Source organism: Peromyscus eremicus, chromosome 8b (assembly GCF_949786415.1).
Source record: "Peromyscus eremicus chromosome 8b, PerEre_H2_v1, whole genome shotgun sequence".
Taxonomy (NCBI): Eukaryota; Metazoa; Chordata; class Mammalia; order Rodentia; family Cricetidae; genus Peromyscus; species Peromyscus eremicus.
The window spans coordinates 48118889-48136913 of NC_081424.1; the positions used below are offsets into that span (position 1 = coordinate 48118889).

Genomic DNA, 18025 nt, shown 5'->3' on the forward strand with positions numbered 1-18025 from the left:
GTGCGTGTGTGTGTGTGTGTGTGTGTGTGTGTGTGTGTGTGCGCATACACACATACACATACACAATGTCACCTGGCAGTAATGAGCTTGAATCTACCTCTTGGATATGGTGAGGACCAGACCTGGATATGAGCATCTGGGAAAATGTGGGCAAGCCAGTGGGGATTTTGGGATCCCTTCGAATCATGAGAATCTGGCCCTGCCTCACTCATTCAGCAACCTTTGAGAAAGTCCCTTTGCCCACTGTACCCCAAATAAATAGCTCTGGAAAGTAAAAGCAAGGATAGCCCCAAAAGACACCACATCAAGTTGGTGGTCCCAACTATTTTAAAAACTATTTTTGGTGCTACTCTCTAAAATGAACATTATTAGCACCGTGACCCAGTCACTCTCCATTTTGATCACGTAGCCTTTCACTTCTGTGCCTCTGACTTTAGCTTAAACATGGCCCCTGTGCTATGCCGGGAACATTCCAAGAAACTCCAGTCTCAAGTATGCTGGGAGAGTTTTGCTCACGGCCTGTGTCCTCGGATTTGGATTTGAAATCTCAGCTTGGTTTTATAAAGGTTGTCTTGGAAATGCCATTAAATTCATCTCTCTACCCCCAAATCAGGATCACGCCCACCCCACTTGGAGAAGGGAAGAGTACAGTCACCATTGGACTGGTGCAGGCGCTGACCGCCCACCTGAACGTCAACTCCTTCGCCTGTCTGAGGCAGCCTTCCCAGGGACCCACTTTTGGAGTGAAAGGTACTTCTTCAGCAACTAAAGCCAGTTTCCAGAGCAAAGTTGGGGGAGCAAAAGTTCAAACTGAACATGAGGCACAAAGATGGAATTAAATGTTTGCAAAAGAGCTGCATGGTCGTTCCTCTATCTCCCCTGAACACTCAGGACGTAGCTGTCACCCCAAGTTGAACCTCCTAGTGTGTAAAGGCATGCAGAGGTTGCTGCAGGATTGGGGGGGGGGGGTCTTCCGTGGAGCCCCGGGAAGCTGGTCCCTTGACACTGTTGCTCAGGCCTCCTGCCTCCAGCAGAGTCTTCTGTATCATCCCCACCTCCTTTGCCAAGTGATTTTGAAACTCTGCCCATCTTATTGGTGCTTCATCATCCCGGCCACAGTGAAAGGTCTCTTCCCGTACACACATGAGCTCTTTAGGTCAGGCCCCAAGTTGCAGCTTGTGGGAGTTGTTGGGCAGGGCCAAGGAGCTCTGGAGAGGAGACAACTGGCTGTGTGCAGAGCTGTGAGGAAATTCCTCCCTGGCTTAGCTGAGCTGATGTCTGGCACCTTCCTCTTCATTACTCCTACTCTGTTGATTTATCATTAAGTCGTTCCTCGGCCCTTATTGCTGCAATTACTGCGTGTTCTTGGCAGTTTGTGGTTTTTAACTGTATTTTATTTATATCACTGCTACAAATATTAATAATTCCTAACCCATTAAGTACCGATTCCTCCTGGAGGGCCGTGCTTTATGAAGCAGATTGAACATGATGCATAGAGGTGAGGGGCTAGGCTTTTATCGTGGCTGGTGTCTCTCACCTCTGCAAGATTCTATGGCGAATCTTAAAGTCTCTGAGGCACATCTGTAAGTGCAGAAGGGCTTCTAGTACCAGGCTCATCTGGCTGCTGTGAGACTCAAATAATGTGGAAAGAACATCCGAAGAACAGGGTAGATTGTAAAATGATGTACGTTTGTGAGAGACTGGTATCTTCAGTATAAGAACTAATCTTGGGAGGGATAAGCAGCCATCAGATGAATTGCCTGACGCCTGTCATGTTTACGTCTGAGGTATTCCCAGGTGAGTATTTTTTGGTTTAGTTCTTGTTTGGCTGTCATGGTGCTGAAGATTGAACCCCAGCAGCTTGGGCATGACAGGCAAGACTGACACACACACACACACACACACACACACACACACACACACACACACACATGCCCCACTGGCAGCCATTTCAGTTTGGGTATTTTTAAGGGATGGTCTCACTGTGCGGATGAGGCTGGCCTCAGGTTTGATGCTCCTGATTCTGCCTCCTGGGTGCTCCATCAAGCCTGGCGGGTGGTGTTTGTATTTATGTCATGTATGATTTAGATTAAACATAACCACATAGACCCTAAGATGAATTTAATAGAATGATCTCATATCCCCAGATACATGTTTTATAGTACTGATATTTGCTCTATTGTATTTACCTTTGGGGATGTTTTTTGTTTTGCTTCAGATGTTTTATTTGTGTGGTGCTAGGAACTGAACTTAGGGTCTCATCCAAACTAGAAAAATACTCGACCACCAACCTATATCCCAACCCTTTTTTTCAAAAAAAAATTTTTTTTGAAAGCAGGATCTTGCTAAGTTGCCCAGGCTAGCCTTGAACTCACTCTGTTGTCCAGCAGGCCTTGAATCCGTGATACTCTTCTCAGTTTCCCTAGGAGGGGTAATTGTAGGCCTGTGCCAACCTTCCTTTTTAAACAAAGAAACAGAAGGCCTAAAATGGCATCGTTGGATACAATGCACTGTTTTTGTTTAATTTCTGTTTGTGTGGACAGAACCTCTGGGCCTTAGCAGGCTTCCCCGTTGAGTATGAGTCGTGTCCTTAGGTCTGTGTGTGTCCTGTAACTGAGTCTGGGGACTCACCTCACTGTACCTGCTGTCTTGTCTAGGAGGAGCTGCAGGTGGTGGATATGCTCAGGTCATCCCCATGGAGGAGGTAAGGCCATGAGATGCTCACCTGAACACCTGACGCTGGTGGCTACATACAGATATGTGTGTGCCGCTCGGCATAAATATTCACGTTCCACTAATATGCATATATTTTCCTATAGCAAATGGATGCTAACCTAGCCCCTGGTTGGAGTGTTTTATGAATAAATTATAAAAATATGTGTGTGTATGTATATGTATGTGTGTATGTATGTGTATGTATATATGTATGTGTGTGTATGTATGTGTAGGCATGCACACACATGTGCACACACACCATACTGCCTTTCTAAATTCCAAAACGATTCTGTGTCCCCAAGCCTATGTGGACTCATGCCCATTTTAGACAGTGTTGTTCTGGGTCCCATCATTCGTCTCTTAGACTGCCAAATTCAGAAAGAGATGAATGACTTGTTCTACTGATTCGAGGCCACAAATAAAATCATCTCATAGAAAATGGGCCAAAGGAGTCGATGGTGTTGATGCTTATTTCTCTAAGAACACTTCCTTCATCTTGCTTCCTTTACCCCCATGTCTCACGAGGACTTGTTCACCTCAACCTCGCTCTTTGCATCAGCCCCGTGCTCTCTCTCTGCACCAGCCCCACTCTTTCTCTGCATCAGCCAGGCTCTCTGCATCAGCCTCGAGGATCAGTCCTGAAATCTCCCTAAGCTCTTGTCTGAGAAGGACACTGTCCTTCCTATTGCCTGTCACTTCTGTGTGGCCTGAGAGATCATAGCAGGCCTTTGCTCCTACTTTGTAGTCTATGTGATCAACCCTTCCTTATCAAGTTCCTTGGAGGTGCCTGTCCTGTTTTCCAAGTGGGTGCTGGGATGTAGGGTCTCATGAACGCTGAGCATGCATGTAACCACTGAGCTGTACTGGTACGCTGTTTTCTCTTGATTCTAAGACTTTTCCCATGCATGGAATGTTCTACTCTTCCTCTGTCCTCACTACTCTGACTGAGTTATGGCCTCAAGATTCTGCTTCACTCCAAAAGTCCCCTCATTCTCCTTCACAAGGTAGGAGAATCCAAGGCCTGAAGGCCAAGTTAGGATGAAGAACAAGGAACATGCCAGGGGAGCAGGTTGGGGTTTAACTAGCAAATACAGACAGACCAATAGTACTCATCTACTCATCTGCGTGGGTCTTCAACGCCATGGCTCAGTGTAGGGGTACTGTCTTAGCCCACACAGAGGCAGGCAGGTTGCCCCTTGAAGCTGGGACAAACTGTGTGTCTGCTCCATCTGTATCCACAGCTTGTAGCACAATGCCTTCCATGTAGTGGGTATTGATTGACCAGATTCCATACACAGGCATCAGAGACTCAAGAGTTGTCTGGAGAAATGTTAGAATGAGTTCTAGATGGGCCAAGGAATTAAAGGCATTAGATTGAAGAGTGCCAGTCTTGTGAAAAATGAGGTAAGGCATTTGTAGTCAGAGAAACTCTATAAGGAGAGCCCTGAGACAGAAAAGGCTTTGCCTGTTCAGGAACCACAGGATGTCACTGAACTTGACCAGAATGCAGGGCCAGGGCATGCAGACCAAGGAAGCTGAGGCAGAGGAGTAGGCATGAATGAGCCAGCCTTCAGTTCATTGCCAAGAGGTTAGGTTTGACTTGAAGGGTCATAGTCAGCCATTGGAGGATCTTGAAAGGAGAGTAATAGGGTTACACTGGGCTTTGTGTAATAATGTTAATAATTTTAGTCACAAACAAAATGTAGAATGGAATTTTCCACTTGTGGCTTCATGTGGATATTCAAAATGTTACAGATTTTTGAAGCTCTTTGGATTTCAGGTTTGGAAGTTAGAGATGTGAAACCCATAATAACTTTTCCTTGAAGGTTTGCAAGGCCCACAAGATAGATGGCTCAGCATTTAAAGGCACTGGCCAGTCAAGCCTAGAACCTGATTCAAGCTCAGAACCCAAGTAAAGGTGAAAGGAGACCAGTTCCATGAAGTTGTTCTCTGACCTCCACACACATGCCGTGCCATGCCCACATCCCTCCCTCCACCATATACATACATGATAATAAGTAAAACTTGAATAAGTTAATTTTAAGAATTAAAGTTTTCAAATTATGTGTGTTGATTCTGTAGACAGTAATCATGTGTTAATACAAAACTAGCTTTCAGTAATGTTTTCTTTTATTTCATTTTTTCTATCAAAGTCTTGTTTCATTCCCAAGTGTATTTGATATAGTACAGTTTCCTAAATAATGAAGTGGTACAAATAATAATTAGAAATGAAGAAACTAGTCATTAAGCCCATTAAAATGTGTCATCTTTAACCTGAGGGTGGAGGAATCTGTGATAACCTCAAGAGTTCTTTAACATCAAGTGGGAGGGCTTGACCTTGACTTTCTAATGCCGGCCGCCATCTTGTCTTGGCTCTTGATAAAAACAGATAATTAGCATACCATTCATTAACTCAGGCAGTCCTTGAAAACTGCCCTATCTGTGTGATACAAATAGAAAGATGTGACATTTCCTTTCTAGTTCAATCTTCACCTGACTGGGGACATCCACGCCATCACTGCTGCCAATAACTTGCTGGCTGCGGCCATCGACACAAGGATTTTACATGAGAGTACTCAAACAGACAAGGTGAGAGGTGGCCTTGTTAGCCATCTTGGGGCTTTTACCCGGGGGTTCCTGCATCCTTGAGGATTTCATGGAAGACTTTTACAGCCCATCTGTTCTGAAATTGTCTTCAACATTGGGTGAATTTTATCTATATCCTCACTTCCAGAGGAGGAGAGCTACATGTCAATCAGGTTCTCAAGAGGGTTGATGATCACTGCAGAGCATCTGGGAGAATTGTGGTATACTGATTAGGCCAAATGTTATTTGAGATGAGTCTTTTAAGTTTTAAAGGTCTTTGGTACATCATTTGTTTTCACTATGGTCATAGACACATTGGTCCATTCTAAAGGGGATTGAACTTTTCGGGGAGGGGGAGTTGGGGCTTCCAGTACTGGGACTTGAACCCAGGGCTTTGTGCATGCTGTGCAAGAGCTGGACCATTAAGTGATAGCCACAGCCAGCCATTTGTAAGACTGAAATTACATGCAGCAACCAGGCAGTGTGAAAGAGCTCAGAAGCCCTTTCTGCCTTCATAGGCGTGAAGTCCGACTCACAGCTCACAGCTGTTAAAGCAACTCACAGCTGAAAGCGACTGAGTTCTGGGAGTTTATTCCTCACAGGCAGAGGTCGTAGGTGAGAGAGTTACTTCCTGGCATGATTTGACATAAGGGTTCTGAGGTTTTCAATGATAATAATCCCCTAGTGAATCTTTCAAACAGAATTCAGATAACTATTTGATAAGTTGTAAGGGTACAGACCAGATAGGCTTATGCAAATTCTCTGTAATGTGCATCCTTTCCATTTTACTAAGTTTTATTAAAATGACAGAATTTAAGTCTAGATTGTTTCTATTAGCCCTCAAGTATCGATAGAGTCTGTTTGGTTATAAATGTAATGCACTGTGTCCACTTACGGACACAAAGGCTCATGGCCGAGCCTGACGCTCTGGTGCATCATTTTCTTCCCTTAGGCGCTGTACAATCGGCTGGTTCCCTTAGTGAACGGAGTCAGAGGATTTTCAGAAATTCAACTTTCTCGGCTGAAAGTAAGTTTCCAGTTAGTAGTGGTTTTTAAGAAGAGAACATTTGGGCCGGGCGGTGGTGGCGCACGCCTTTAATCCCAGCACTCGGGAGGCAGAGCCAGGCAGATCTCTGTGAGTTCGAGGCCAGCCTGGGCTACCAAGTGAGTTCCAGGAAAGGCGCAAAGCTACACAGGGAAACCCTGTCTCAAAAAAAAAAGAAGAAGAGAACATTTGGGCTAGACAGAGATGGCCCAGCAGTTAAGAGTCCTGGCTGCTCCTCCAGAGGACCGGGGTTCAATTCCCAGCACCCACATGGCAGTTCACAGCTATCTGTAACTCCAGTTCCATGGGTTCTGGCATCCTCACACAGATATATACAGGAAAAACACCAATGCACATAAAATAAATAAATCTTTAAAATAATAGATGAAGAACATTCTAGAAACTTGACTTGACTTGGCTTTTCAGATACTCCTTTGGCTATTAAACTCCAGATCTTGGTTCTCAACCTTCCTAATGCTGCAAACCCTTAAATACAGTTCCTCATGTCGTGGTGACTCCCTCCCCCCCCAACCATACAAGTATTTTCTTTGCTACTTCATAATTATAATTTTGCTACTGTTATGAATCATAATGTAAATATCTTATATGCAGGATATCTAATATGTTAACCCCCCCCAAAGGGGTCTAGACCCACAGGTTGAGAAGAACTGCTTTAGAGTGTTCAATCAGAGTATCATACACAGGGAAGTCCACAGATGAATTCCTACACCAAAGAAGGGGGGAAGTGATAACTCATATTTTTTCCTTTTAAAGATCATATAGTTTAAGAAAATTTGTTTACATTTTGTTCTGCTTATTTTGTGTGTACGGGTGGAGGTCAGAGGACAGCTTACAGAGGTCATTTCTCTCCTTCCACGTGGGGTTCCTCCAGGGGTTGAGCTGTTGGGTTTGGCATCAAGCACTTGGCCCGCTGAGCCGTGTCCCCAGCCCGAATGATCCACTGTTTTAGGGCTCTGTTTCCTCATGTGTGAGGTGGGAGGTGTGTCTTCTAACCTGGGAGCGCCCTAGTTAGCTCACACATCAGGTTGTATTGCAGCCTTCCCCTTCTGATATGATATAATTTATAACCATTAGTTGGCATTAAGTATATTTCTAGAGCCATTTTTTAGGATATTTTCTTTACAGAATTAAATCCATTAAAGCTTTGTGTTGCTTTGACTTTATTTATTTTTTGAGACAGCATCTCATGTAGCTCAGCCGCAAACTCTTGATCCTCCTGCCTCTCTGTCTCCTAAGCACTGGGAGTGTATGAGTGTACCACCACACCCAACTTAAAATTTTTAATTCCTTTTTCCAAGTGAAGTAGAAAATTATTCCTTTGAAACTTAGACAGGCACTTCACTCAGGATATGCATTTGAAAAGACCAATGAAGCCAGGTGGTGGTGGTGGTGGTGCACGCCTTTAATCCCGGCACTCAGGAGGCAGAGGCAGGAGGATCTCTGAGTGGGAGGCCAACCTGGGCTACAGTGTGAGTTCCAGGACAGCCAGGGCTACACAGTCTCAAAACCCTTTCTTGAAAAATCAAAAAGAAAAAAGGAAAAGAAAAAGGCCAATGAGGTAAAGCATCCATAGTGACATTGGGTCATTCACCTTCTAAGCTCAGTAGTCAGGGTCACCAGTGGGTAGCACCAGCCTTGCAGGAGCAAATACATGTGTTCACTGTGTGCTGCTGACTGGACCCCATTTTCAGAGCATCATTTTAAGGTATCCCCAGAGCCCCGCTATCTTCCACTTGTAGAAAACATATGCTGATATGATTTCACCTATCCCACAGTCCACCCCAGGTTTTCTTTTTTGCAAGGACTTTACTAAGTATGGGGATAACACCATAGGGGACGGTTTTTGTTTGGGTCTGGCTCCTTGTTCCTTCTTGTTCTTATGGCATTTCTCCCCAATTAGAAACTGGGGATAAATAAGACTGATCCAAGCACGCTGACAGAAGAGGAAGTGAGGAAGTTCGCCCGCCTCAACATTGACCCCTCTACCATCACATGGCAGAGAGGTAGGTACTGGGAAAGCCAGGGGGTGCTCAGGGCCAGACTGGGAGGATGTGTTTGAGCCCCATCTCTCTTTTTTTCTTCTTTTTTGTCATTAAGAAATTTTTTATTCACTTTACATACCAACCATAGATCCCCCCTCTTCCCTCTTCCCACCTCCCCAGCCTTCTCCCCCAACCCACCCCCCATCCCCACATTTCCCAAGTCAAAGTCTCCCATAGGGAGTCAGCAGAGCCTGGCACACTCAGCTGAGGCAGGTCCAAGTCCCTCCCCGCTGCACCAAGGCTGTGCAAGGTGTCACACCCTAGGCACTGGACTCCAAAAACCCCACCCATGCACCAGGGACAGATCCCAATCCCCCAGGCATGCCTGGGGGCCCCCCAAATAGTGAGCCCCATCTCTTAAATTCAATTCGTGAACACTCAATCTTACACACAGCCGCCTAATCTGGGCTTTATACTCTCACCTTCCGTTAGGGCCCTTTCCTATCACCTCTCTCTAAACTCAATCCCGTTCACTCCCTCCTCTTCCAAAGTGAAGGGCTGTGGTTGGGGCTCAGCGGGAGAGTTCTCTTCTACCACGTGCAAAGCTAAAACACCACAAAGTAACACAACCTGCTCCAAATGTCTTACTTAGGGTTTCTATTGCCGTGAAGAGACACCATGACCACGGCAACTCTCATAAAGGAAAACATTTAATTGGGGTGGCTAGTTTACAGTTCAGAGGTTTAGTCCATTATTGTCATGGTAGGTGGCATGGCGGCATGCAGGCAGACATGGTGCTGGAGAAGGAGCTGGGAGTTCTACATCTCAGTCCGCAGACAGCAGAAGCAACTGCGTATCACACTGAGCATAGCTTGAGCAAAGGAGGCCTCAAAGCCCACCCACAGTGACACACTTCCTCCAACCGGGCTACACCCACTCCAACAAGGCCACATCTTCCCATAGTGCCATTCCCTATGAGTTTATGGGGGGTTATTACACCAAATATGTAAGGGAAATCTTGTCTTCCTAAATCTGCACTTAAAAATGTTTTTAAGGCAGGATCTCTCCTTTGTCCTGGTGAGTTCTCTTCCCCCAAGCCTAGTTTGTTCCTCTTCCTTTTTTTAAAAAAGAAATATACTTTACATTATTCTTTGTTATGTTCAGGATCTCAGTTGGGAGGGACATGGAATAACAAAAGACATGAATTGGACCTAAAGCCTACATTCTTCTTTAATCTTTTGTTTTGCCTGTGTGTATGTGTGAATACCATACATGTGCAGTGCTCGTGAACACAAGAAGGGGATGTCAGATCTGGAACTGGAGTTACCCGCTAGCCATGTGGGTACTAAGAGCCGAAGCTGGGTCCTCTGCAGGAGCAATAAGTGCTCTTAACTGCTGAGCCACCTCTCAGCCCCTTTTTATTTTGATTGGAGCACGGGTGTGTGTGGATGTGAGTGTGCGCAAGCATCACGGAGCTAAGCCACTAGTTAGCCATAGAGGTCGGGCAGTGGTGCCACACACCTTTAATCTCAGCACTCGGGAAGCAGAGGCAGATGGGTCTCTGTGAGTTCAAGGCCACCCCGGGCTACACAAGATCGATCCAGCCTAAAAGTGAAACAGAGCCAGGCAGTGGTGGCTCACACCTTTAATCCCAGCACTAGGGAGGTGGAGACAGAAAGATGAGATGAATATAAGACGGGAGGAGACAAGAGCTCACTCTCCTTCAGGCTGAGGAGTTGGTGAGGTAAGAGGTGGTGGCTGTGGCTTGCTCTTTTGTCTCTCTGATTTTTCAGCATTTACCCCTATATCTAACTCTGGGTTTTTATTAATCAGACCAATTAGGATTCACAGACAAGGTCTTGTGATGTAGCTCTGGCTGGCTTCAAACAGCCTGGAATTTGCCTTGATCCTCCTGTTTCTGCCTCCTGAGAGTGTTAGAATTACAGGTGTGTTTCCAGCTGTGTCCTATGTATGTAGAATTACAGGTGTGTTTCCAGCTGTGTCCTACGTATGTAGAATTACAGGTGTGTTTCCAGCTCTGGCAGTCACATGCTGCTCAGACAGCCTCGGTGCTCCCTCCTCCTTCCTTGCCTCCCTCTCGCTGACATCCCTCCCGCCCCCTGGCTTTTCGTCAGGTCACTTCAGTGGAACAGTGGGCAAAGGAAGAACTGACCATGGAATTCAGCCTGGAGAGTAACCGCCACTCTGCTTAGCGATGTGGCCTTGAACAGGTGTCCCTGCTCTGTGTTCTAGAGCCTTGAATGTAGTCATGGAGATGATGATGTCTGTACTTCACAGGAATGTGGCAAGCTCAGCTGATAAACCCTACAGGCCACCAAAATGATGGATGACATGTATTCCTGGACTGACTGTCTCAGACCTGTCCCCCATTCTCCCACTTCTATCCTCTTTCAGAATATGTTTAATCAATGCCTGAATTCTAAGTTCCCTTTTAGCACATTCTCCTGTTTGCATCTCCATCCCTTAGTTCAATAGGTTCCTAATGCAGAGCGACCAGCCTGTCAGTCAGAAGCCTCGGGAGCCGCCATCCTAGTCCATCAGATTACCATTAGTCTGTCACTCAGGACTTCGGGTGCCTAGTTTCTGTCTTCTCTCCACCAGGGGCCTGCTTCACCCTCTTGCCACCTTTTTCTTGGCCGTAACCATCCTTAGCCCATCTCTTCCTCCCAAACTCAGCCAGCCTCCCACCCTTCCTGAGCTATCGTCTCAATAGCCCATTCAGCCAAGCCAGTAAGAATCTCCCAGCAGACCTTGCAGCCAAGAGACAAAGGAAGACCAGGCATACAGTCTTTTCTCTTAGCTCTACGACATTTGAGCTTTACAACTTTCGATTAAACCACTCCCTCAGTTTCTTCATCTACAGAGAGTAGTAGCCCTTATCCAGAACATCCGGGACCAGCAGTGTTCCAAACCTCAGAGATTTGGTGGTTTGGGCAGATAGCGCCATAATGACAGCCAAGCCTAAACACAAAGTTCATCTGTTGTATTTACATCTCCCGCTCATAGCCTAAAGGGTGTTTCATAGATTCTTTTAAATCATTTTGTACATGAAGCGGTTTCAGGCTGTGGGATTTTCCACTAACAGTATTATATTAACACTCAACAAGGTTTGGAGTTTGGATGCCGAACCTGCAGTAATATCAGCTTCCCTCCGGGAAGGCTCCACTGAAATGTGAACACACGGAAACACAGAAGCACTTCCCCATGACCCTTCGAGGGTCACAGCTGTGTTATGTTTTTTTCTCTGTGGTCTTTGTCTCCTAAGATCCAGTTAAAATCTCCCTCAGCACTCTTGCAAGGGTCCATTTTTTATTTTAAAGCAAATAATACTATCGTAAAGATTTTCTCAAAATGTGTCCAAAAAATGAAGTGACATTTCACAACGCTAAATAACTGCTAATCATAGTTTCGGGTGTATCTGGTTTTTCTGTACAGCTCTATTACCATTTATTTGTGTGGATTTTATTTCCTCACCAATTCAATTACAACCTAAGCACGTTCTACTTTGTTAGCTCTTTCTTGGGATGGTTTATTCATTTATTATTTCTCATGGTGGTAGAAATTTAACCCACACAGCCTTCGGCATACAGAGCATATACTCTGCCTCCAAGCTATATTCCCACTACCTAGGGTGGTCATTTTAAATGACTCCAGAATAGTCCTTTGGGGATGAGCTATGACTTATTCATGCCACAAGTCTAAACTAGACCAACAAACAATATTTTAAACAGCCAACATGAATATTTTCAGCATTTTACTGGGGTATTATTTTTTTTCTAGAATTTTTTTAAACTAGAAGGATCTATCATTAAAATGCCACTTGTTTGCAAAATGTGCAGTCAGCCTTTCAAAGCTTTCTCTGAGTTTGTGTTCCTCTTTAAATTGTTTGGGGGGGGGGGGGACTTTTAGTAAAAGGAAAATTAGGCGATGGAATATTTTCAACCCTATGTGTGGCTCTGCTCAAAAAGACACTCTCAGACCAACTGGCATCCTTGCACATCTGTACCTGGGCCCCCACCTCAGAAATCATGACGTATCACCTCTTTGATGCGCATGCAATTGGATTCTCTGTGCGAAGACAGGGTGGATTGGAATGCTCTGTGGTTACAAATCAATTTTAGTGGAAGTGACAATTTGAAAAGTTATCCCAGGAAAATCCAGACTTCCATTACTGTCCGGGGCGCTAGAGGGAAGCAGTCTTGATTACTGAGGACCAGCCACCTGGGCCAGAGGAATTCAGGCTGAAATTTGATAGGGAATTTGGTTCTGACTGGTGAGTTAGTTTGAGGAGGAGGACTCTTCATAGATGAATGGAGTACATTTACTGGTGGAGTGCTCTGGCTTTGAGTGAGGACAAGTATAACCCAGGTGATGGAGTAGAGCTTAAGATGCTGGACTGTTCCAGAAGCACGTCACAGAGGCAGGAAGGGAAGCTTATCTACAGGCATATAATATCCCCCAAGGGCCAGCAAACTAGGCTTCGTTACATTGGGTGCCCCAAAGCCCCTGCCTCTTAGAGAACCCAGCTCCCCAGAAACTTAGAGACTTACCTTCTCCCACACAAGTCCATCTCCCCATCACAAGCCAAGGGCCCACCAGCTCTACTCAATGTCAGTCTCTGCTTCCCCTCTGCTCTAGATACCATCCATGCCTCTGCTTCTCAACTGTAGCCCAATGGCATCATGGGAAAAGGATGCCATATCTTCTGCGGAAGACAAATAATGGGCCTGCCCTGGTATGGCACCTGTACCTGCCCTTCAGTTCCTGGGCTGGCATTGGTTACTTGAAGGATCAGGAATGTTCCGGGTGTTCCTCTGAACATCATCAACACTATAGCTAAAGAAACTACTTAGAGCAAGAAAAAAAATTAAATAAACCTGTCAACCCCCAAGCCCCACTGCCTTCCTTCCATGCATGTGTTCTGGTGTGCATCTCCTCTCGGGAAATGCCAGGAGTCAGAGACTGGTGCCTGGTGCACCTTCATGTCCCTGCCTAGCCAGCGCAGGACTGAGCACAGCAGAAGCCCTCAGAACCTGCTCTGGGAAGGAATGAGGATGTAGCATATGCCGCCTTTTGCTCCGTCACATAGATGCCAGCTGTGTGTTCCTGTTGCTTTCTTAGGGCTTTAGCCACATCCGTGTCGTGCGGGTTGGAATTGAACCGGCACATCTTCTCTCGTGTGTCACTGGGGCTGAGTTCACACAGCTCTTTCCCCGGGTGGAAGTATCCTGGTAGGTCACAGCGCTCTACCGAGCCATTAAGAAAGGCACAGTGTCCTTTGGATGATGCAGTAGCTTGATCGAAGCCTTTTGCTTGTCTTCCCTTGATCAAACTCAAATTTGAATGCTCCGCCATTGACGTTAAATGCATTTGATGGGGACGTGACCTCAGTCTGTGACCAAGAGTGTTGATAGACCACACAGCAGAAAAGGAGGTGGTTTTATTGCGTGGGACTGTGTGCCTAGCATCGTGAGAGTAAAAATAGTAGCTGGTGACACCGTTTGAGATGTAGTCCTTTGACCTTGCAGGTGTTCTACTTCAGGCTTAAAAAATAAAAGTGGAAGTTGATATATATATATATATATTTGGCTGTGAGTGTGTCTGAGTGTGTGTGTGTGTGAGAGAGAGAGAGACAGACAGACAGACAGACAGACAGACATGGCGGCAGCAGCTGGGGTGAGGGCCCAAGAGGGGTTTTCGTGTCATTAGGAAGATGAACAGTCTCCATCCTACAGATACTCCTGGTCCCCAAATACATAATCTCTGTTTTCTGTTTTCATTGGTGGCATGTTATACATTTAGTAAGCTGGATCTCAGTTGCTGCTGTGAACAGCCCTGCTGTTTTAAATCACAAAGATGAGGGAAGTGTCTCTTCTGCCTTTCTTGGCACTATAAATTGGGTTTTTTCTAAGCCAAATAGTTTTCACAGATATTCTGAACCGGTGCAGTTCACACAAGCAAGGGCTGTGTCTGATCTAATTACAGTCAGTCTCCTCCCGTGTGCTCTGTTTCCTTTGGCTTTTCTTTTTATTGTGGTTAAAATACGCATGACCCAATAGTTACCACGTTAACCATCCGTAACTGTACAGCTGATAGCGTTAACTGCATCCACAGTGATTGCTCTGTCACCCTTGGCCGTACCCAAAGCTTAGCATCATCCCCTACTGAAGCCCTAGACCAGCGGTTCCCAACCCTCCTAAAGCTGCGACCCCTCAATACAGTTAGATCCTCATGTTGTGCTGACCCCCAACCATACAATTACTTTTGTTGCTACTTCATACCTGTAATTTTGCTACTGTTATGAATCGTAATGTAAATATCTGATATGCAGGATGTCTGATATGTGACTCCCAAATTTGTTCTTCTGTGTCTGCATAGTATTTCAAATATATGTGGAGCATACATCAAAATGCTCATTTTATGAGATTACATGGTGAGTCAGTCCATTTATCTATTGGTGGAAACATTGGTTGCTTCTACTTTCTGGCTACTGTGAATGAGCATGAACACATACACATCTGTTCAGGTCTCCGTGTTCAGGCTTTTGGATAACACATAGGAGTAGAATTACTGGGCCATTTGGCTGTTACTTGTGTGAGAAACCGAACCAACTTCTCCTTGTCGCTTAGATGTCCGTGTAAAACACACTCTCAGAACTACATGTCCTTGCTGCCTAACCAAAAACACCCCAGCCCAGCCCACGGTCACCTGACACACTGTCAATAAGACACTTACCACTAGCCTATGTTTTTCTCCCTCATTCGATTCCTCCAATGAAGCCAGACCTTGACTCTTGTTTTCTGCTCCTTCCTTACCATCTCCCAGCATGGTCAGTCTGTATTTGTTGATTGAATAACCGACCTGTTCTCTTTCAGTCCTGGATACCAATGACCGATTCCTGAGAAAAATAACCATCGGTCAGGGAAGCACAGAGAAAGGATGTTCCCGGCAGGTAGGTGGCGCCATCTTCCCGGAAGTGTCTGCCCTTCCTCGCCTTGGTTTCCGGTCTTTGTTTTTTGTGTTGTTTCCCCCAGCAGCAGCCCAGGTGGCTCTCCTGCTGTCTCGGGTGGGTTTCCAGTTGCTCTGCTGATCTAGGACTGGAGGGTATCAGGATTGCTCTGGAAATGACAGCATCAGGAGGCAGGAAGTTTCTAGTGTCCTCTTCTGTGTGCTTTTAGCTGTGTTTCTGGGGAGACTCATTCGGGAACGTCCCATAATACAACTGTGTAACAATGGAAAAGTGAAAGTGTCAGATACACCATTCCAGTTTCATAAACCAAAGGGCAAACACCTACTTATTAGGTTTAATAATATGGAGGGTTTTTTTTTCCAAAAGATAATAGCTTATTACTCAAAAGCAGACAATGTGGGGCGAAAATTATGAGCTCTGCCTTCCATTTAATGGGTCTCTGATGTGGGATAGTGGCACTTAGGAAATATAAATTCACTCCATAATTTTTTAGCCAGGCACAACAGCCTTCTAATTTTTTTTTTTATAGTAAACTTTCTTTGGAATTTTTTTTTAATTTATGGGCTTTACATTAAATTTTTATTAGTGGAAAAAGTTACTTTTATGATAATAGTCATTTCTCATACCAAATGGATTTGGGTACTTTTGATAGATTTTGAATTAAAAAGGGAGTGAGAGGAGATCTCTCAATGAGTAAAACACTTTCTGCACAAGCATGAAGGCTGGAGTTCAGGTTCCCACACCCTCACTTATGTTGGACGGGCATGGTGACCCGCTTGTGACCCAAGCACTTAGGAGACAAAGATGAGCTACTCAGAGCCAGCCAGCTATAACAGATAAGCTCTGGATTCAGGTGAGAGACCCTGCCTCACTGTGTAAGATGGAGTGTGATCAAGGAAGACACTCCTTCTTAACTCAAACACATGTACACATGCATACCATACACACACATTCATGGAAGAGAGAGAAAGGGAGAGAGAGAAAACTGAATGTGGAATTAGATCAAGAAGCTGTGACCAGGTACCTTCCTTCTTGCCCCAAACTCTGGATCTTTTACACACAAACATTTCACATGATCAACATTATCTGTGCTAGAAATCCACAATCATTCCTGAAAAGTTTGGGGAAGGAATTTGATTAATAGAAAGGACAACCTAGAATATGGAGGAGGGAGCTCTAAATTCAAAGGTGTAAGGTATCCTAGCTCTCAGACCAGGAGAAACTGGCCACCCTTTGGAGTTAGTATTTGGGGATGATCCCTAGACACGGGTGGATGGGGACCTAACTGTGGTACTTATCCACCTGGCCACAGCCTGTACCCATGCATAACTCAGCCTGGGGACCTGTGCTGGATTCCAAGGCCAGGGACAGAATCACTGCCCAACCCACAGCGAACCATTTATGTTTCAGTCACAGGCTGTGAGTCTGCCATGCTGCTTGCCTAGAAGGTGTCAGTGAAGTATTCATTTAGAGAAAACCAGCACGCTGCGACCCTTTTTTGAAGAGAACACAGACTTTTGACATTAGCGTGTTAAGCACCTGAAGGGTAGCAATGGGCCTGGGAATGGCTCTACTGAAGGGTTCAACAGCAGCTCGCCCTCCTTGGGGACGTGGGCACTCAAACTAGACATGGCTGATATGGTGATATTTTATTTGTATTAAAATGTTATTTGTATGTTAATAAATAAAGTTGCCCGGGGGTCAGAGCTATTAGCAAGCCATAGGAAAGCAGGGCAGTGGTGGCGTACGCTTGTAATGCCAGCACTTGGTAGGCAGAGCTAGGTAAGTCTCTGTGTGTTTAGGGATACAGCCATTATTGGATACACATGCCTTTAATCTCAATACCAATCATGGAAAACCTGGAGGTCTATGCAGACAGGCCGTGACGAGGCGGTCATGTGGTTAGGTTTACAACCAATGAGAAGGCAGAACAGAAATTCTATATAAGGTCTTTAACACAGAAAGTAGCTCTGGTTCGGAGAGGTAGGACCACCGCAGGAGGAAGGGTAAGGTTTTAGATCTTAGCTCTGACCTCTTGGCTTTCTTCTTTGCATTGGTTCTGTGTTTCTTATTTAATAAGAAGGTTGGTTACATCTATAGGCTGATATTATATCCTCAGACATGTAAGAGGTGGCCTCAAGCCAGCAGTCACCTCACATGTAAAGAAATATACAACATGAAAACTGACCAGGTCCTGGGAAGAGGAGCTCAGACACCCAAGGGAACAAAATAGGAGACCAAGGGGCGGAGTCCGAGTGGTGTGTGAATTTTCAAAGGGGTTAAAGTACTGTGGTACCCAGTGAGAGTTCACTGATGCTCCAAGAATTGTGTTAAGATCCTAAAAGTAGTACCATGGGTGTAGAAAACTGAGGTGAGGAGGGAGTAAGTGCATGAGAGAGGGACTTCTAACCAAGGAACTATCTAGAAATGGTTCCCAGAGTAAAACAATAAAAAAAGAAATCCAAAAGTTTAAGAAACTGAAAGCACATATCTGGAAGTCCTGAAGGCCCTAGATTTGATTCCCCCAAACACTCCCACCCTCAATTATAAAGGTTCTATCAGGGCACAATGGCACATGACTATAATGCCAGCACTCAGAAGGCTGAGTCAGGAGGATTACAAGTTTGAAGCCAGCCTTGGCTACAATAGAAAAACCCTATCTCAAAAATGATCACATGGACTAGG

At 45.2% G+C, this 18025-nt stretch overlaps 1 protein-coding gene across 1 annotated transcript in view; it reads left to right on the forward strand.

Annotated features, from left to right (window-relative positions):
- The window catches only part of Mthfd1l (methylenetetrahydrofolate dehydrogenase (NADP+ dependent) 1 like), a 189338-nt gene that overhangs the window by 57559 nt on the left and 113754 nt on the right, over positions 1 to 18025 (forward strand). Inside the window, exons 12-17 of the mRNA XM_059272782.1 lie at positions 614 to 750; positions 2658 to 2704; positions 5197 to 5304; positions 6254 to 6328; positions 8268 to 8370; positions 15246 to 15322. Coding sequence (XP_059128765.1) covers positions 614 to 750; positions 2658 to 2704; positions 5197 to 5304; positions 6254 to 6328; positions 8268 to 8370; positions 15246 to 15322 — 547 coding nt within the window. The remainder of the gene's footprint in view (positions 1 to 613; positions 751 to 2657; positions 2705 to 5196; positions 5305 to 6253; positions 6329 to 8267; positions 8371 to 15245; positions 15323 to 18025) is intronic.